A 22,210-nucleotide genomic window follows, 5' to 3' on the forward strand; every position below is an offset into this window, starting at 1 on the left:
CCTGCACCACCCTCTCCCACTCCCCCTACACAATTCCCCCCACCCTCTCTACCTAAAATACCCCCATCCCACTCTGCCTACACAATCCCTTTGACTACCGTCTACACACTCCTTCCCAATACCCCCTATACAAGTTCCCTCCCACTACCCCCTACACACCCCCTCTCACTCCCCGTACAGCCCCTTCCCACTACCCCCTCACAGCCCCCCACTCCCCCTACACCAGCCCCCTCCCATTCCCCTCTACGCCACCCCTTCCCACTCTCTCTCCACCCTCTCCCACTCCTCCATCCGCCCTACACCCCACTCCCAAACTTCCAGGGTCACAGGGAAAACTTGCCCTTGAGCGGTTTCAGCACCTCGGACAGCGGCTCAGCCCGGCTTTTCTGGGTTCGCTAGCTGCGGATCCCAGTCACTGAGCGGGGCTCGGGATGCGGGAGCAGGACCAATCCCGGGAAGAGGGAAAAGGATCCGGGCACGGACAGAGGGAGAGGGTCTCGGGAGTAGGGCGGGAAGGTTCCCGAGAATGGAGAGCGTGATTCCCGGGAATGAGGAGGGTAAGAGCCTCGGGAATGGGGAGGGTAAAGGTCCCGGGAATGGGGAAGGAGAGGGACCGGGAATGGATTGGGAACGTCCCCGGAATGAGGGGGTGTGCGAGTCCCGGGAATGGGGACGGGGTTCCGGGAATGAGTACGGGGTCCCGGGAATGGGGTCCCGGAAATGGGGATGGGGTCCTGGGAATGGGGAGTGGGTCCTTGGAATGGGGACGGGGTCCCGGGAATGGGGTGGGGGTCCCGGGAATGCGGACGGGGTCCTGGGAATGGGGAGGGGGTCCCTGGAATGGGGACGGAGTCCCGGGAATGGGGCGGGAGCATGTCCCGGGAATGGGGCGGGAGCATGTCCCGGGAATGGGGTGGGAGCGTGTCCCTGTAATGGGGTGGGAGCGAGTCCCGGGAATGAGGAGGGGATTGGGGGAAAGGGTCCCGGTCACGGAGACGGGGACTCGTGGAGAGTTGGGGGGATAGGGTTCCGGGGCTTAAAGACCTGGGAGAGGGTGAAACCGGCCCCCGCTCCGGGGACCGGGCTGACCAGGGGCGGAGCCGCTGCTGCCCGCTCGGTCTCGGTTCCTACCTCGGGGCTGTCGCTCTCGGTGATTCTAGCCGCCCGGCGGAGGAGGCAGCGGCTCGAGTGTTTGGTTCCCATCAGCGTGAGGATCCGCCCGGGAGCGGCTCCGGTACCAGCGGCTCCCCTACTCTGTTCCCGGCAGCTCCGCTGCTGCGGCTCCCGTTCTTGGATCAGGGTGAATGGAATCTCGGATCCGCCTCCTGCTCCCTTCACATTTCCCTGTGAGAGAGTGAGAGAGGGAATGAGAAACTTCTCAGACTGCCCGAGCCCTCCTGGACCTCAGAACCCTCCCCAGAATGATGACAGAGCCCCTCCCGTCCCCAGCGCAGAGCTCACCCCATACACACAGACACACCCCCGCACACAGCCCATGACCCTCCCCCAAAACACCGACCCTCTCCCTACGCCCAGACCCTCTCAAAAACCGAACCCTCCCCACAGTCCAGAGACATCCCCCCAATACAGATGATAGCCACCCCCCTCCCCCACTCTTAGCCCTTCCCAAAATACAAACCACTCCCCAGAGCCCAGCATTCTCTAAACTCAGACCCTCCAGACTCCTCCTGACAATCCCACCTAGTCTGTGCCAGTCAACAGAGCTCAAAGGCCAAACCCTGAACCACCAGACATAGGATCAACCTCTGGCCCAACTCTGACCCAATCCACCAGGTCTCAGACACCAAACCAGACCAGATGCCCCACTGAGTTCAGACCTTAGACACCACTCCTCAGCCCTAAACCTAGGCACCAGGACCCCCTCCCCCCCACACCCACTCAGATTGCACAGCCTAGAGCACAGCCTGAAACCGCCATCTACAACAGCAAACGGTTTTCATCCTGGTCACCATTTACCAGTTGGAGTCATGCTTAGCACAAAAGAAAATGTTTTTTGTCATGTGATGTGAATATTCATTAGATACTCATTATTACCCATTGCCACTGAACTATAAACATCCTGGTTGTCACCATTGACCAGAAACTGAACTAGACTAGCCATATAAATACCATGGTTACAAGAGTAGTTCAGAGGCTGAGTGTCCTGATTCTCTGAACCACACTCAAGAAGCTTGAGCCGTTCGGAAAAGTAGCATATTGTCACGTTATTAAACTTGTAATCCAAAGGGCCAGTCTAATGATCCAGAAAGCACACATTGAAATGGCAACTGGGGAGTTTAAATTAAGTTAATTAATTAAACATAGAATCAAGAGCTCAGCTCAGCAGTGGTGACCATTTACCAATGATATTGTAAATAACTCCAATCTAACACTCATTTTATTTGAGCAGAAATTCTCAACAATCTGCTTTGATGCCTATCTTCAGTATTATAAACATTTCACTGGTTGCTTTTACACGAATTGTTTGGACTGTATAACTATCAATCATAGGATCTCTACAGTCTGGAAGCAGGCCATTCAGCTCATTGAGTCCATGTCAACCCTCCAAAGAACATCCCACATAGACCCACCCTATCTCCATAACTCTGCATTACCCATGGCTAACCCACCTAGCTTGCACACTATGGACAATTTAGCATGACCAATCCACCTAACCTGAACACCTTTGGACTGTGGGAGGAAACCAGAGCACCCAGAGGAAGCCCTTGCAGACACAGGTAGAACATGCAAGCTCCACCCAGACAGTTGCCTGAGAGTGGAATTGAACCCAGGTCCCTGGTGCCGTGAGAAGCAGCAGTGCAAACCCATGGGCCACCATGCCACCCAATTACACATCATTTCAACTTGTTTTTCTAGAACACGTTTAAGTGAAACTAAATCCCAAGATGCTTCACAAGGGCATTGTGAAGCAAAATTTAACATGTAGCTATGTTAAAACAAAAATTAGAACAAATGACCAAAAGCTGACGGAAAAGAATTCGGTTTCAAAGAGTGTTGTAAGGGATAGGAAGGAGGTAAAGAGGCTGAGGGGTTAGGGAAGGAATTCCAGAGCTCAGGGCCCAGACAGCTAAAGGCACAACACGATGGTGATGTGATTAAGAACAGCAATGTATAAGAGGTTGGAATTAGGGGATTGCAGAGATCTCCAATGTTTGCACAGGCTTTCAATGTTTGAAGGAGTTAGCGAGAAGTGAAATTTCAGAGAGACTTGCAAGCAAGGCTAAGAATTTTAAAATCAACGTGCTGAGAGGAGTGGGATCCGTGGGCTAACATAACTCGTTACCATGTAATATATAAGGGGGAGCAATAATCCTTTTCTTGATGACTTTCTGGTGGCTATGTTGCCCAGTTCTAGTCTTGAGATAGTTTTTGTTTCTACTGCAAAACATGCTAAAGAAATGGTGGATGGTGCGAGGCATGTTTAACAGAGGAAATTGAAACTTAAGGAAAGGATTCCCCAAACAAAACCAGCAGTGTACAATGCAACCACCAGAAAAGTCACTTCAGTGTTGAAACAGCTTGGTGTAAAATATTTTCAATTAATTGTTTAAAAAAAATAGAAAATTCAGAAGAAGTTTTAAGAAGTCTAAAACCTTCCAAAGGGAACATAACTGAAGGGACCACAGCCACAATGGTTTATTGACTGGGAAGTTAAGAGGTTCAGGCAGAATGAGAGGGTTGGTCATGTTGAAGTGTTTAAAGTCAGCAACTACATTCCTCATGGGGTAGAAATGTAACAAGGTTCAAGTCTCTGCCATCAGCCTCCAATGTTTTTGGGCTGATTTCTCATTAAATAGAGACCCTAAGCTATTTAGCAGCTTCAAGTTAACATCTAATTATGTTCCCAGTAAATGGTGTGGTATGGTGTGTGCCAAAGAAGAGTCATTGGACTCAAAATGTTAACTCTCTTCACAGTTGCTGAGTTTCTCCAACTCTCTTTTTATTTCAGATCTCTAACGTCTGCATTATTTTGCTCATACCTTTTCTAATGGTGTGGTACCTGCTGAGATTTGGATCCACTTCTCAGGCAGCCCAGAAACAAAACTTTAAGCTGCCTACTGAGATCATTCCAAAATTACCCAGTTATCTATGGTTAAGAAACGCAAAATAATACAAAATGGAAAGCTGGTATAAAAACAAAAGAAAAACACTCAGTGTTTGTCGAGGAAGAAAAAAGTTAATGTTTTAGCCCTGTGATCATTCATCAGAAATGTGCTTTAGGAAGGATATGTTGGTCTTGGAGGGAAGACATGGGTTTATGAGAGTGATGCATTGACTTCAGGAGTTGTTATAAGGGGAGATTATACAAATTAGGCCTGTTTTCTCTCGAAGTCAGAAGTTTAAGTGGTGATCTGATCGAAGTCTTCAAGACATTAACAGGAAAGGACAGGATAGATAAAGATAAACTGTTCCCACTTGTTGGGGATTCTAGGATTAGGGGACATGGTCTAAAAATGAGGGCCAGACCATTCAGGAGAGATGTTAGGAAGCACTTTTACACACAAAGGATCGTAGAGGTTTGGAGCTGACTTCCACAAATGTCAGCTGATGTTCAATCAGTTATTAACTTTAAATCTGAGATAGATAATTTTTTGTTAAGCAAAACTATTAAGGGATATGGGCCAAAGGCAGGTATATGGAGTTAGGCCACAGATCAGCCATAATTTCACTGATGGTCGTACAGGCTCAAGGGACTGGATGGCCTACTCCTGTTCCTTTGTTCCTATGTTTTGAGTAAATGAAAGAGAGAATGTGGAGGAAGAATGAAACAAAGGAGTGTGATGGGGGGAATGTAGGAGAGTTTAAATGAGAAAAGATTTCTCAGTGCACAAGCCAAAGGGATACTAATGGAATAAGTCAAAGAAAAAAATTGTGTCAAGAGGAGATGTGAATAAGCAGGATAGCTGTCTTCCAAACACCAAGCAAAGAAACAAAAAAGAGATGAGAAAGATACAAATCCAAACCAGCAAAAGGACACAAATCAAAATGTGGGTGGAGGCTATAATCTAAAATTATTGCGCTGAATATTGAAGACTTTACAATGGCCAGTCAAAAGTAAAGCCTTTTGAAAACTGTAGTAGCAACATGAATAGTGCTCCCACCTAACAGGATGCCATCATCAAGCCAAAAAGATGGTCCTCCTATCACACAAATCAGAATTTGAGTGCTGGTGTGATGTCAGGTATCTAAGCTGTTTGTCCCAAAGACCAGTGAATCACATAAAACAGTATGTCCCTTCGATCATTTGCAACAAGCAAGGTGCTGACCATATGCAGCCAGCTCACACCTGTGAAACATGATGGCCAACATTAGGTAAGACTCTGCAAATGGGCAGCATTTGCTGGATAATCCAAGTGTGCAAAGAATTACACTGACAATAATTTATAATTGTCAGCTGGACTCAGAGTGGCACACGTATGTATTCCAGAAACTATATGTATTGATATACAGGGCCCTGTTGCTTTCAGTCAGAAGGAGCATATACAATGCACTTCACCTGTTCATTTCTTAGGTCAATGCCCTGATAATGAAAATCAACTTGCCTGGTTTTAAATTTAAACACATCCTGGCTACAAATTGTAAATCAGCATTAAAGAGTGCATTCTCCATGGCAACAATCCTTTGCCAATCAGAGTCCACTGGCCAACCAATCAGCACTCTCCTTTCATGGATAAATATCGGTTTTATCCCCCAACTCTGTATTCTGGTGAAATATCCCAATGAGTGCTAGATGAAAAGCTTTGACAAAACTTGTCCTTTCTCAGCAATACTAAGCAATATTATGAAACAATTACATTTATATAAGTTAACAATACTGCACAGCCATCTCCTCTAGTGAATTTAAATCCTTTTGTATTTCCTTGCAGTTCTTTATCAACCTAATCCACGGAAATCTATCAATGATGGGTGAACAGGCTGAGTCTCTTTTCTCTTGAAAGGAGAAAGTTGAGGGGTGACTTAATAGAGGGCTTTAAAATTGTGAAATGTTTTTACAGAGTAGAAATACAGCAAAGGTGTTTCCCTTTTGGGGAGAAGAACAAAACTGGAGGCCATCAATCTCAAATAGCAAACAAGAAATCAGATTAAAAACTTCTTTACCTGGAATGTGGTGAGTGTGTGGAACTCACCAGCACAGGAATTGGTGAAATGATAGCATAGGTAGGTTTAAAGGAAGCTAGATAAGAAATAGAGGCTTACATTCATTGACGTAGATAGGAAAAATGTGACAGGGCTCGAGTGGAGTTTAAATGTCAATATGCACTGGAGTGGCCTTTATCTGTATAGACTATGTAATCCTATGTAACTAGATTTTGGCCTCATTTGCAAACTTGTTAACCATATGCCCAACACATGCATGAATAATTATATCATGAATTAAGGCTATGAAAATCTGTGGCTCTAAAATTGGTTCAATGGGATGCCACTGGTAACATATCTCCCGGATGAATCAATTCTGTGTACTGTAAGGTTCTAGGTATGATTGAAGCTAATTCCTAACCAGTATTTCTACTCTTTAATAATGTTGCATGATGCTGCTTTGTGATATAATCTAGTGAAAGGAGCCTTAATAACAGCTTTCTAAAAGTCTGGATAAATGTCTACCATGATCTACCACCCTAGTGATGTCCTGAAGAAAATTGAATCTGTTTGGCACAATCTAATTTCATAGAACCTCTACAGTCTGGAAGCAGGCCCTTTGGCCCAACAAGTCCACACTGACCCTCAGAGCATCCCACCTAGGCCCATCCCCCTAAAGCCCACTCATCCCTGAGCACTGTAGCATGGCCAATCCACCTAGCCTACACATCTTAAGACTGTGGGAGGAAACCAGAGCACCTGGAGGAAACCCACACAGACGCAGGGGAAATGTGCAAACTCCACACAGACAGTTGCCTGAGGGTGGAATTGAACCCAAGACCCTGGTACTGTAAGGCAGCTGTGCTAACCACTGAGCCACCATGCCACCCCACAGTCTTTCAGAAGACATTCCAATTCCCCTTTGTCTTTTCCAATGATCATAAAGGATATCTTTTATTATCCCATCTACATCTCAGTAATTGATATCAGGCTGATGGACCTACGTTTTCTTGATTCTAACTTTTTCCTTTCATAGTAAACACATCAAGTAGCTTCCTGTCTAAGGGAAGATCCCATGATTTGTTAAACTGTTGAGGATGTAGGAAAAAGGCTCACACAGCTTCTGGTTCATCCTCTTAATCCCCTCAGATGAAGATTATTCCAGACCTTGAGCCCTACCCTTTTCTATAGTTTCTAGTACACACAAGTGAGCCACTCTGTGAGCTCAACCGACAATTATAAAGATGAGGCTCAAATTATAAAGGTTACATTTCTATCTAATTTATTAATAATGCAATACAAAGTAACCCTCAGCTGCAGCATAAGCATCATCTACAGGAGTATAGACTGATAAACAGTCACTTACCAGCTCCGTCATAACTTGAGCATCAGTTTGATACTGTCGTAGAGTAACCTTTAGTGACCAGATCCAGTTTTTAATGTTCCTCTCACAACAGCTTAATAAAGCCTTTGCTTTACTGTTACAATCTATAGACTGCTTCAATCTTCTCAGCTAACCTTCTGCCTTTACTTTCCACCTCAACTGCATGTAATCATTTTCCTTGGTTGTCCTGTGAGGTTGCTTTGTCGAAAACATCCTGTTATGATTGGACTTGTCTCCACACATTCTTTGTTAACCTTAATGGTTTTGCTCTACTGTTAGATTGGATTATGGGGGATATACACGACAGAAACTGACCCTTCTACCTAATTGTCATTTACACTCCATTTGTCCATCTGATTTTTCCTCACCAAATCCTCTATTCCCTTCTCCTTCATATAGATTTACCTCAAATATGTCCATACAATTCACTTCAATCAGTCCCTGTGGGACCAAGTTACATGTTCTCACCATTCTCTAGAAAATGAATTTCTTCTGAGTTCCCTATTAGATTTCTTCATCTTGTACAGATATGTCTGCTCACAGAACTGTTACAATGCAGAAAGAGGCTACTTTTTTTGCAGTAGCTTCCTGAGCATTTTGACTTAGTGTCATTCTCCTAGTTTTTCCTCATAATCTTGTATAATCTTTCTATTTAACTAATCACCTATAGGCCTCTTAAGTACCTCAATTAAACCTACCTCTTCCAGACAATGATCCCAGAACCTAACTATTTGCTATGTGAAAAAGTTTTTTTCTTATTTGCTGCTTTTGAAAACATTTTAAAGCTGTGCCCCTGGTTCTCAATCCTCTCACAAGCAGTAACAATTTCTCCTTGTCTACGCCATTCAGATACCATTGAATCTGCTGCCCTTATCCTTCCAGATGGGAGTGGTTGTGCGTTTGGAAGGTGCTGTATAATGATCTTTGGTGAATTTCTGCAGTGCATCTTGTAGTTTGTACACACTGCTGCTACTGAGCATCGGTATTGGAGGGATTGGATGCTTGTGGATGTAGTGCCAATCAAGTCGGCTGCTTTATCCTGGATGGTGTCAAGCTTCTTCAGTGTTGTTGGAGCTGCACCCATCCAGGCAAGTGGGGAGTATTCCATCACACTCCTGACTTGTGCCTTGTAGATAGTGAATGGGCTTTGGGGAGTCAGGAGGTGAGTTACTCATCACAGTAATTGTACACCAACTCCAGCTGAGGTCTAACCAGTGTCCTATATAAATTCAGCATAACCTCCCAGCACCTCATACTCAACATCCCTATTAATGAAGCCTAGAATACTTTGCTTTTTATCAGCTCTCTTTACTTGTACTGCCACATTTAATGACCTGTGCACGTATACATTAAGTCTTGTTGCTCCTGCACACAAATGAGAATAGTACCCTTTGTTTTCTACTGTCTCTCTATGTTCTTTGTTCCAAAGAATATCACCTCACACATCTTTACACTGATGCTCAGTTATGTCCTTCCTCACAAAGGAGTCTACTTCCACCCTATCCAAACCCTACAGAATTTTTTAAAAATTCAGCATTTATTATCCAATCCTGATTGCCCAGAGGGTAGTTAGGAGGCAGTCACATTGCTGTGGATCTGGAGTCAGATATTCCTCCCTTAAGGAACCTTAGTTAACCACACAAGGTTTTATGATAAGCAACAGTAGCTAGCAACCCTACTTTTCAATTACACCCATTTAGAAATAGAACCCTGTAGTTGCTTTGGTCTTAAATGGCCTTGCTAACCTGTGATATAACTTTTAGAACTTATTTGTATTCCAAGATATCTTTGTCCCACTTGTTCCCTGACAGTCACTTCCTACCAATCTGTACATCTTCGCATTTATATGTGTTAAACTTATTTGCCAATTATTCACCCATTCTCAAGTATACTAATGTCCTCTGGTATTTTATTGCAACCCTCATAAACATTGACTATATAACCCCCCTCTAATTTAATGTCATCTGCAAGTTTAGGAATTGTGCTTTTGATTCCAAAGTCCAAATTGCTAATGTAATTTGTGAACAGCAAATTGGGGTGGCACAGTGGCTCAGTGGTTAGCACTGCTGCCCCACAGCACCAGGTATCCAGGTTTGATTCTGGCCTCAGGCAATTGTCTGTGTGGAGTTTGCACATTCTCCCCTGTGCCTGCGTGGGTTTCCTCCAGATGCTCCAGTTTCCTCCCACAGCCCAAAGATGTGTGGATTGGGTGGATAGGCTATGCTAAATTGCTCATAGTGTCTGGGGTGGGTCAGGATGGGATACTCTTCAGAGGGTTGGTGTGGACTTGATGGGCCCAATGGCCTGCTTCCACACTTTAGGGATTCCATAAAAAAACTCCCATCATTGATCCTGATGAAATACCATTTCCTACCTTTTACCACTCTGAATAAATATCCTTTAGTCCCACACCTGCTTTCTCTCGAAGTCAATTCAGTCACTTGTCCTCTGACACCACATACTCTAACTTAGCCTAGCCTTAGTCTTAATTAATGTATTTGTCTATTATGGGGTACTCTTTCAAAAGTTTTCTTGAACACCTAGATAAATTATATCTACTAAAGTACCATTGTTGACTCTCTTTGTTACCCCTTCAAAATAATCAATAAGCTTATGCAAGCAAGACTTTCCCTTTTGGAATTTACATTATCATATTTTCTTTTATTTCTAGGTGTTCTCCTGTTCTCTCCTTTATTAAGGATTATATTATTTTCCTCCCATAATATTAAGCTGCCTGGTCTGTAATTCCCATTCTTAAATATAGAAACTATATTAGCTATTCACCGGTCCACTGGCCCTACACCTTTCTCTAATTAATTATTAAATGTAATTATTAATGTTTCTGTTATGTGTTCCATAAATTCTTTTAAAAATATGGATACAATCCATCCAGACCAGAAGGCTTGTTCTTTGAGTTTGTTTGGTTTCTTCAATACCTTCCTTTTTTGATGTTTGATGTGAATTTATTGCTCATCCTTTCATTCAATGTCATGTTGGCATGTTCTATCTTCCTGGTAAATATGAAAAGATAATGGAGCACTGTTTAACGTTTCCACCATCTCTTTGTCGTTATCTAGTCTATCCCCTAATGATCTTAACTCCATCACACCTTCATTTTAAACATTTTTGACATATAATATGTTACTAACTTATTTAATATTTCTTGATCATTTAAATTTATATTACCTATTTGTCTTCCTAAATTATTAAAATGCTCTTCATTATCTTTTCATATTCTCTTTTATTCTTCATGTGTGCTATCTATATACATGATGTTTGCCTCGTTCCTAATTTTCAATCTTTTCCCTTGTGTCTTTGCTCATATATGGAGTATATAAGACCATATAAAACAGGAACAGGAGTAAGCCATTTGGCCCCTTGGGTCTGCTCCATCATTCAATAGGATTGTGACTGATCTGACATTCCTCATGTCTGTTTTCCTGCCCTGTCCCCGTAACCCTTGATTCCTTGACTGATCAAGAATCTATCTATTTCAGCCTTAAGTATACAGAAGGACTCTTACCCCACAGTTCTCGGTGGCAAGGAGTTCCAAGGACTCACAACCCTCAGATAGAAGAAATTCCTCCTCATCTCAGTCTTAAATTAGTGCCTCTTTATTCTGAGACTACGCCCTCTGGTCCTAGACCCTCACATGGGGGGAAATATCTTCTCAGCATTGAACCTGTCAAGCCTCTTAAGAATCCTATATTTTTCAATAAGATCATCTCTTTTGCTTCTGAACTCTAGTGAATAGAGTCCCACTTGTCTTTAGAACACAAAATCGAGCAATTAGGTATTATCTGACAGCTCACTGCGCATTTCATTCCTTGACTTAAAAAATGTGAAGACTTCAGGCAACAGATCTAAAAATCTTTGAGAACATTCCCTCAACTTAAGCACCTCAAATCAACATGGAGGATTAGCTCACTGTAGACAGTACTAATTTCACTAAGGAGTTAAAGCTTGCTGAAGGGCTCATATTCAAATCAAGTTTAAAATAATATCAACAGCTTTCTTAACATGAGCAAAGTTTATGACTTTACTCACAAATGCTTGCTAGTGCATTGTACAGCGCTTATTAATAAAAAAAAGTCAATCAGGATCATTTATTACTGTACAACAAAGTCCACATTTGCACCAACCATGGGAGGTGCTACACCAATGTGGTCAGATCCTAAAGGATATAACTGCTAGACTGGGTCTGCAGCAAGTAGTGACGGACCCAACGAGAGGGAAAACTATCCTGGATCTCATCTTCACCAACTTTTCACTAGCTTCATTGGAATACAATGTAAATAAATGTGAAGTCATACATTTTGGTAGGAAGAATAGTAAAAAGGATTATTACTTAAATGGTAAAAAGTTGCAGCATGCTGCTATGCAGAGGGACCTGGGTGTCCTTGTGCATGAATCACAGAAGGTAGGTCTGCAGGTACAACAAGTAATTAGGAAGGCAAATGGAATTTTGTCCTTCATTGCTAAAGGGATTGAAATAAAAAGCAGAGAGGTTATGTTGTAGCTGTACAAGGTGCTGGTGAGGCCACACCTGGAGTACTGTGTGCAGTTTTGGTCTCCTTACTTGAGAAAGGATGTATTGGCACTGGAGGGGTGCAAAGGAGGTTCACTAGGTTGATTCCGGAGTTGAGGGGATTGGCTTATGAGGAGAGACTGAGTAGATTGGGATTATATTCATTGGAATTCAGAAGATTGAGGGGGGATCTTATAGAAACATATAAAATTATGAAGGGAATAGATAAGATAGATGTAGAGAGGATGTTTCCACTGGCAGGTGAAGCTAGGACAAGAGGGCATAGCCTCAAGATTAGAGGGAGCAGATTTAGGACTGAAGTGAGAAGGAATTTCTTCACCCAGAGGGTTGTTAATCTATGGAATTCCTTGCCCAGTGAAGTACTTGACGCTACTTCAGCAAACGTTTTTAAAGAAAAGGTAGATTTTTTTTGAACAATAAAGGAATTAAGGGATATGGTGAGAACGCGGGTAAGTGGATCTGAGTCCACGAAAAGATCAGCCATGATCTTATTGAATGACGGAGCAGGCTCGAAGGGCCAGACGGCCTACTCCTGCTCCTAGTTTTTATGTTCTCATGTTCATTGGAATATTTTACTCAAGTACATACTGTAGTGATTGTAACAAGGTCAGCCAGGTGAACATCACAGAATATGTGTTCCGTGATTGGGGCTGTTAATCTGGTCCAATCAAGGAGCCCTGGCTGACAGATAACAGCAGGAGTGTCAGAAGTTCTGTTCGCTCCAAGTGCTGGCTCTGAGGGAGTTGGATCAGTGTCGAGGACTATGCAAAAATGTAAATGGTAACTTGGTGATGGGACATCAGCTTCTGCTAAGTTATTTCATTTGTCTTTCAAATTATTTTGTATTCACCCCTTGTTCTTTTTTAAAGGGGCAAAAGGATGAGAAGGTTCTCTTTCGTTGTTGAGTCCTTCAAAACAATCAATTGGGCTGTGTCAGGCATGTCAATGGATACATCAACCTGCAGAAAGAAACATTCACTGCCTTTCAGGTCCTGCTGTAGTTGCCGAAAGACGTCTTTGGACAAAGATTTGACTCACGTTGCTGTGGTGGAAGCACCAGATGACATACTCTGGATTGTTATTGTTATTTATTCTTTGTTCTTAAAGTCTTTGAATAAAGGGGCAGCAGCCACAGTCATTATTTCTTTAATTATTTCACCATATGTGAATGACATCTTGGGTTTTTTTTGCAGAAGCTGGCAAACGTGAAGTGATGTCTCAGTGTTGCCTCACCTTTTGCAGCTGGCTAAGAAAAACGTGGCTGCTGTGCTTTCACCACAGCCTTCAGCTCATCACCCTTCCTCATTTGAAACACACTGTTCAAGGGAACACTGTCCCTGAATTTACAGTGCATCATTGCAGGGTGTTGTTCCAAATTCCCTTTTTCTACTTATCAATATACTTTGGCAACATGTAAACATTTCAAGACAAACACTTGAATCTTTTACATTTGTGAACAGAAATTAACTTCCCTTTCCGTTGTACACTTTTGCTTTGTTTCTCGATAGTCCAGGTTCATCGCTTCTCGTCATTGCTTCACCTTGTAATTTGTGGTGCCACTCTGCCACTAGTCACACTGCAGGTCAGCCACTAGTCACACTGCAGGTCAGCCACTGGATCTGCTCCTCTGAATCGTCTGGAACGTTGCTGCTGCTTTTAAGTGTGGAAGCACAGAGGGGTCATTCTTTGGTTGTGATTTGTTTCTGGGGCCTATGGTTGGCTTGTGTTGCTTGGATATTGGATGTAGGCATGGCAGTGTTGTCTGTAATTATTCTTCATCCTGCACAGCCCAATAGATAAGTGGCTGAAGGAAAACGAAAACACAGGTCTACCGATATTGGGCAGAGGAGTAAAACTAGCTGAGCTGCTCTTGCACAGACATGATGGGTGAATAGCCTCCTATGCTCTTATTACTTTAGTTCCTAATATATTTCTTACTCATTTGCTCATGCTGCCACCACAAAACTTACTTTACCCAGCAATGCTAGTCCACCTGTACCAAACTGAAACGGGATGAAACAAGTTGGCAGAGCCTGTTAAGAGAATGCACTTTTCTCCAGCATTTTTTGAGAAGCAGAAGCCAAGCAATGGCATAATAATTGACGTAACTATTGCGAGGGAATGTGGGCAGGTGGTAAGATTGACTGTTGGAGACTCTACAATTGACCAGTTCATCACGATCCACATGTTGGAGACTATGGATGTAGATGGATCCACAATGTCATTAGGAAGGTGGCTCCAGGATTTTGATCCAGCGACACTGAAGGAATGGCAATATATTTCCAAGTCAGGATACAGGAGCGACTACCTTGCTGGGATTATACAACAGGCCTCCCAAGACAGAGGGACGTAGAGGGGCAGGTATGTAAGCAGGTGAAGGTGTGAGAGAAACATAGCTGTAGAACACTTCAAATTTCCTAAAATTAACTGGGACTGCCTTAGTGTGAAAGGATCAGACATGTGGAATTTTTAAAGTGTCCAGGAAAGCTTTTTGTGTCAGTACATAAATAGACCTACTAGAGTCGGAGCAGTGCTTAATCTAATCCTAAGGAGTGAAGCCAGTCTAATGGTTGAAGTTTCGGTGGGTGAGCATTTTGGGGCCAGTGATCATGATTCTGTAAGTTGCAAAGTCATTATGGAAAGGGATAGAGATAGTGCAGAAGTTAAAGTGTCTAAATTAGGGAAAGGCTGATTTCAATATCATTAGACAGGATCTGGTAAACATTGGAGCCGTTAGTTGCAGGTAAGTCTACATTTGGAAAGTGGGAGTCTTTTAAATGTGTATAGTGAGGTCAGCATGTTCCTCTCAGAGTGAAGGCCAAGGGCAGCAGGCCCAGGGAACCATGATGCCAGGAATATTGAGAGTTTTGTAAAGAAAAAGAAGGAAGCAGATGTCAAGTGCAGCACATTAAAAACAGGGACACCCTTTAGAAGTATAGAGAGCATAAGAGGTTGCTTAAAAGGGAAATTAGGAGCGCAAAGAGGGGCCACAAGATATTTGTGGCTGATGGGAACAAGAAAAACCCCAATGCTTTTTATAAGTATGTTAAGAGTTAGAGGATTACCAAGGAAAGGGTGGAACCTATTAGAGACCACAAGGGCAACCCATGCATGCAGCCAGCGGATGTGGGTGAGGTGTTAAATGTATTCACAAAGCAGAAAGACATTGTAGCCAGGGATCTCAGCTGAGGTGGTGAGGTTCTAGAACATGTTAAGATTAATAAGGAGGAGGTTTCAGTGGGCATAAAGGTGCATAAATCCCCAGGGTCCGATGAGATGTATCCCAGGCTGCTATGGGAGGCAATGGAGGAAATTGCTGGGGCCCTCTTAGAGATATTTAATACTTCATTGGTCACTAGTGAAGTGCCAGATGACTGGAGAATAGCTAATGTAGTTCCTTTGTTCAGGAAGGGCAGCACGGATAGACCAGGTAATTTCAGACCAGTTAGTCTGACATCAGTGGTAGAGAAATTGTTGCAAAAAATTCTAAATGACCGGGTTAATCAACACTTGTAAAGTCAGGGATTGATCAGGGATAGTCAGCACAGGTTTGATGGAGGGAGATCCTGTCTGATTAGTTTAACTAAGTTTTTTGAAGAGATGATTAAATATATTCATGAGGGCAATGCAGTTGATGTGGTTTACACGGACTTCAGTAAGGCCTTTGACAAGGTTCCAAATGCAAGGTCCCACCATTCTGAAAAAGGGTTACTCAACCTGAAACATTAACTCTGATTTCTTTCCACAGATGCTGCCAAACCTGCTGAGCTTTTCCAGCAGTTTCTGTTTCTGTTTCCCACATGGAAGGCTAGTCCAAAATGTAAGAGCCCACGGGATCCAAGGCAAATTGGCAAACTGGATCCAAAATTGGTTGACAAATAGGAGGAGTAAAGGTTGATGGTGGAGAATTGTTTTTGTGATTGGAAGCCTGTGACCAACAGTGTACAATAGGGATCAGTGCTGAGACCCTTGCTGTTTGTTATTTACATTAGCAACTTAGATGAGAACATCAGTAAGTTTACAGATGACATGAAAATTGGCGGTACTGTTGATGGTCTCAGGCTGAACTGCAGCCTGATTGATCATTTGGTAAATTGGACAGATCAATGGAACATGGAGTTTAGTCCCGATTAGCACGAGGTGATGCATTTTGGAAGGTCTAATGAGGAAAATATATACACAATGAATGGTAGGTCCCTAGGAAGTACTGAGGAACATAGGGACCTTGGTGTGCAAGTCTACAGATCCCTGAAGGTGTCAGCACAGGTAGACAGAGTAGTGAAGAATGTGTACAGGACGCTTGCCTTCATTAGTCTGGGCATAGAATATAGGGGCGAGGGTGTCTTGTAATAACTTTATAAAACATTGGTTAGGCCACAGATGGAATACTGTGTGTAGTTCTGGTTGCCACAGAAGGATGTGATTGCACTGGAGAGGGTACAGAGGAGAATCTCCAGGATGTTGCCTGGAATGAAAAGTCTCACTTATGAGGAAAAACTGAATAGGCTGGGTTTGTTTTCTTTGGAGCAGAGGAGGAATCTTTTTCTTTATTCATTAATGGGATGAGGGTATCGCTGGGTAGGCAGCATTTATTGCCCATCCTAAGTTGCCCAGAGGGCAGTTTAGAGTCAACCACATTGCTGTGGGCCTGGAGTCACATGTAGGCCAGACCAGTTAAAGATGGCAGTTTCCTTCCCTAAAGGGCATTAGTGAACCAGATGGGATTTTCCGACAATAGGCAATAGATTCGTGGTTATAATTAGATTCTTAATTCCAGATATTTTATTGAATTCAAATTCCACCCATCACCCAGGTCCCCATAACGTTATCTGTGTCTCTGGATTAACAGTACAGTGATAATACCACTAGGCCATCACCTCCCCAATCTGATTGAGGGATATAAAATTATGAAGTATAGAGATTGTAGATAATGAGAATCTCTTGTCCTTGGCAGATGTGTCTAAGACCAGATGGCATAAGTTTAAGGTGAGGAGCAAGTGGTTTAGAGGAGATGAGAAAGATGTTTTTCTCAGAAGGTAGTAGATAAATGGAATATGCTATCTGTGAGGGCAGAGGAGGCAGGTACTGTCCCAACATTTAAGAACCATCTTGGTGAGAACTTAAAATTCTGGGGTATAGCAGGCTGGGTAATTTGGACTACTGTAGTCTGGTCACAAAAACAGAAGTTACTGCAAAAGTTCAGCAGGTCTGGCAGCATCTGTGAAGAAAAATCAGAGTTAACGTTTCAGGTCCGGTGACCCTTCCTCAGTTTTTGTTTCTAATTTACAGCATTTGCAGTTCTTTCGAGTTTTATTTAGTATAGTTTTGTGTTTGTTGGTCAGCATGGACACGATGGGCTGAAGGGCCTGTTTCTATGCTCTATGACTCCAAGAGTCTAGGATGGCAAGGTGGTGATGTTTCCTTGTCCTTTTAGCTGGTAGTGTGTGTGAGTTTGGAAGGTGCTGTCAGAGGATCCTTTTGAAATTCTGTAGTGCATCTTGTAGATAGTATGTGCAGCTGCTGCTGAGCATTGCTGGTGGGTGTCGGTGGTGGAGGGAGTGGCAGCTTGTGAATGTAGTGCCAGTCAAATGGGCTGCTTTGCCCTGGATGGAGTCAAATTTCTTGAGTGTCCTTGGAGCTGCACCCATTCAGGTAGTTGGGGAGCATTCCATCGCACTCCTGTCTTGTGACTTGTAAATGCTGGACAGGACTTTGCGAGTCAGGAAGTGAGTTATTCATTGCAGAAATCCTACCCTCTGACCTGATCTTGTAGTCACAGTATTTATATGGCTAGCCCACTTCAGTTTCTGATCAATAGCAACCACTAAGCTGTTGATAGAATAGATTCAGTGACAGTTATGATATTGAATTTCAAGGTGCAATGATTAAATTCTCTCTCATTGCAGATAGCTATTGCCTGGATCTTCTGTGGCATGAATATTACTTGCCACTTGTTAACCCAAGCCTGGATATTGTCCAGGTCTTGTAGCATTTGTACATGGACTGCTTCAGAATCTGAAGTGTCATAAAGGGTAATGAACAATGTACAATCATCGGCGAACTTCCTCACTTCTGACCTTATAATTGAAGGAAGGTCATTGAGGAAGCGGCTGATGATTGGGCTGAGGACACTATCCTGACGAACTCCTGCAGAGATGTCCTGTAGCTGAGATGGCTGACCCCCAACAACCATAACCATCTTCCTTTGTGCCAGGTATGACTCCAACCGACAGAAAGATTTCTGTCTGATTTCCAGCAACTCTAGTTTTGCTAGGGCTTTTTGATAACAATTCAATCAAATGCAACCTTGATGTTAAGGGCAGTCTCTCCCACCTCATCTCTGGAATTCAGCTGTTTTATCCATGTTTGAACCAAAGCTGTAATGAGGTCAGGAGTTGAGTGGCCCTGGCAGATCCCAAACGGGGTATCACTGAGCAGGTTATTGCTGATCAGGTGTTGCTTGATAGCACTGTTGATGCCTTCCATCACTTTATTGAGAATTGAGAGTGGACTGATGGGATGGTAATCAGCTGGGTTGGATTTATTCTGCTTTTTATGTATGAGACATACCTGGACAATTTTCCACATCGTTGTGGAGTGTTGTAACTGTACTGGAACAGCCTGGCTAGGGGCACAACAAGTTCTGGAGAACCAAACTTCATTGCTACTGCCAGAATGTTGTCAGGACCCATAATCTTTGCAGTATCCATTGCCTTCAGTCGATACTTGAGATCACGTGGAATAAATTGAATTGGTTGAAGACTAGCGTCTATGATGCTGGAGGAGGCTGAGATGGATCATCCACTCAGCACTTCTGGCTGAGGGATTCATGGAAATGCTTCAGCCTTACTTTTGCACTGTATGGCTGAGCTTACCCATTATTGAGGATGGAGATGTTTGTGGGGCCTCCTTCACCAATGAGTTGTTGACTTGTCCACCACCATTCATGACTGGATGTGGCAGGACTGCAGAGCTTGCTGGTTGGTCTTATCATTACTATCATAGGGAGGTGCACCTATGCCAGACAGATTAGTGAAGATAAGGTGAAGGATAGCATTCCCTCTTGGTCCCCTCACCACTTGTCACAGACCCAGTCTAGCATTTATGTCCTTTAGGACCTGATGGACTTGATCAATAGTGATGTTGCTGAACTACTTTTGGTGATGGACACTGAAGAGTCCTGCTCAGAGTATATTCTATGCCTTTGCTGTCCTCAGTGCTTCCTCCAAGTGTTGTTCAAAGTGGAGGAGTGCTTGATTCATCAGCTGAGGGATGGAGGCAGTATGTCATAATCAGCAAGAAATTTCCTTACTCATCTTTGACCTGGTGCCTTGAGATTGAATGGGATCCAGGGTCAATGTTTAGGACTCCAAGGACAACTCCCTTGTCTACCGTTATGCCACCACCTCTGCAGGGTCATAGATTCCCTACAGTGTGGAAAGAGGCCATTTGGCCCAACGAGTCCACACCAACCGTCCAAAGAGCATCCCACCCACACCCAGCCCCTAACCCTAACCCTAACCCTAACCCTGCAGTTACCCTGGCCAATCTACCGAACCTACACAGCCCTGGGCACTATCAGCAATTTAGCATAGCCAATTCACCCTTACCTGCACATCTTTGGATTGTAGGAGGAAACCAGAACACCCAGGGGAAACCCATGCAGACACAGGGCGAATATACCAACTACACACAGACAGTCACACAAGAGTGGAATCAAACCCGGGTCCCTGGCACTGTGAGGTAGCAGTGCTAACCACTGAGCCACTGTGCCACCCTGTCCTGCTGGTAGGACAGGACATATCCAGGGATGGTGATGGAGTTGTCTGGGAGATCACATATGATTTCATGAGTATGACTATGTTAAGCTGTTGCTTTACTAATTTGTGAGACAGCTGTCCCAATTTTGGCAATAGCCCCTCAGATGTTAATATAGAGGACTTTGCAGGGTCAACAGTGCTCTTTTTGCCATTAATGTTTCCAGTCCCTAAGTCGATACCAGGCAGTCCATCCAGTTTTATTCCTTCTGCCAGACTCCCTAGTGGTTTATACAACTGTATGACTTGTTCAGCCATTTCAGAGGGCAGCTAAGAGTCAATCACTTTGCTCTGCATCTGGAATCACATATGGGCCAGGCCAGAGAGTTAATTAAGAGCATTATCGAACCGGATAGATTTTTTACAAAAAAAATTATAATCAACATTGGTTTCATGGCCATATTTAGACTGTTTATGCCAGATTCATATTGAATTCAAATTTTACCAGCTATTATAGTGGGATTGAACCCAATAATGTTAAGTGGGTTTTTGGATTAGTAGCCCAGTACAATACCACTAGGCCATTGCCTGCCCTGAGTTGAGAATGTGGGATCATTAAAGTTCGGTTGCTGTAATGTGTTGTGTGTAAGCACCACTTCATAGAATCATAGAATCCCTAGTGTAGAAGCAGGCCATTTGGCCCACTGAGTACACACCAACCCTCCAAAGAGCATTTTTTTTTTCCTTTATTCATTCACGGGATGAGGGTGTTGCTGGCTAGGCAGCATTTATTGCCCATTCATAATTGCCCAGAGGACAGTTAAGAGTCAACCACATTGTTGTGAGTCTGGAGTCACATGTAGGTCAGAGCAGGTAAGGGTGGCAGTTGCCTTCCCTAAAGGACATTAGTGAACCAGATGGGTTTTTCCAACAATTGACCATGGGTTCATGGTCTCATTAGATTCTTAATTCCAGATTTTTTTTTAATTAAATTCAAATATCACCATCTGCCATGGCAGGATTTCAACCCGGGTCCGCAGAACATGATCTGGGTCTCTGGATTAACAGTCCGGCAATAATACCACTAGGCCATCACTATCCCTCCAAGATACCTACTCTATCCCTGTAACCCTGCATTTCCCATGGCTAATCCACTTAGCCTACACATCCCTGGACACTATAGGCAATTTCCCATGGCTGATTCACCTAACCTGCACATCTTTGGACTGTGGGCTGAAACCTGAGCACCTGGAGGAAACCCACACAGACACGGGGAGAATGTGCAATCTCTACCCAGATAGTCGACTGAGGCTGGAATCAAACCCAGGTTCCTGGCGCTGTGAGGCAGCAGTGCTAACCACTGAACCACTGTGCCACCCACTTAATACAAAGTGAGGGGGAAATCTGGATCACTCTCCCTCAAAAAGCAGCTATGGCTGTAGGACAGGTAAAAACTTTTAGGTGATATGGCACCAGGGCAGGTGGGTGGAAATTAAGCACCAATCAACCATAACGTAACTGAATGATGAAATAAGCTCGAGAGGCTGAATGGCCTTTTCCAGTCCCTATCTATTGCCTTGATGATGTTGCCACTATCCCCTTGAAAATGGGTTTAAGTTACAACCTGTCCAATGGAACTTTGTCAAACATTCTTCGGAAGCTCTGGTTTGTCACTTCTGGGTTCTCCACAGTTAAGTGAGGATGCCACTTTCTCAAATGAGGGATGGTCTCCACCAACTGAATGCATAATGTCTGCTGCTAACCAAATTGTTATTGTTACGGCAATTTTCTGCTGCTGAAGCCCTCATTCATGTTTTTGATATCACTAGGCATGAGTTTTCTGATGTACTCCAGCCTCCACATTCCATAAAATTTGTTGCCGACAAAAAAATGTGTTAACCTGCACCAATTCATCCTGAAGGTGGTGGGAAACTGAAGCTCACTGCCTGGAAGAGTGGCTGGGGCAGAAACCCTCATGACATTTAAGAAGTATATAGATATGTACTTGTGATGCCAATGCATGCAAGGCTTTGCACTGTGTGCTGGAAAATGGAACAGAACAGTTGAAGTGGCTGTTTTTGATCCGGAAAGGATGTGATGGGCTGGACAGCCTTTTTCTGGGTTGTAGATCTCTGTGACTGTACTCGCTTTCACCTACCCCCTGTGCTCACTGAGTCACTTTGGCTTCTGATTAATCAATGCCTCAATTTTAGAATCTAAAATCCCCTCCCTAAGCCTCTCTGGCTCTCACTTCTTCAAGTGGCTCCTTGAAATGTCCCTGTTTGACCAAACTTTGTGTCCTCTGACCTAATATCTCCTTCTCTATCGAGTTATGTTCATCAATGCTTTTGCAAAGTGCCTGGGGAATGTATTATGACCCAAAGGTGCTATTTAAATGAAGCTGTTGTTGTAATCTTGCTG

The 22,210-nt window shown here is 43.6% G+C and overlaps 1 protein-coding gene across 1 annotated transcript in view; it reads right to left on the reverse strand.

Annotated features, from left to right (window-relative positions):
- Window positions 1-7,477, reverse strand: part of LOC125485388 (protein arginine N-methyltransferase 8-like) — a 69,314-nt gene extending 61,837 nt beyond the window's left edge. Inside the window, exons 1-2 of the mRNA XM_048607935.1 lie at window positions 7,466-7,477; window positions 1,132-1,344 (exon numbers count right to left, since the gene is read on the reverse strand). Coding sequence (XP_048463892.1) covers window positions 1,132-1,344; window positions 7,466-7,477 — 225 coding nt within the window. The remainder of the gene's footprint in view (window positions 1-1,131; window positions 1,345-7,465) is intronic.
- Between the last annotated feature and the right edge of the window lie 14,733 nt (window positions 7,478-22,210).

The sequence above is a fragment of the Rhincodon typus genome, chromosome 18, assembly GCF_021869965.1.
Source record: "Rhincodon typus isolate 14 chromosome 18, sRhiTyp1.1, whole genome shotgun sequence".
Taxonomy (NCBI): Eukaryota; Metazoa; Chordata; class Chondrichthyes; order Orectolobiformes; family Rhincodontidae; genus Rhincodon; species Rhincodon typus.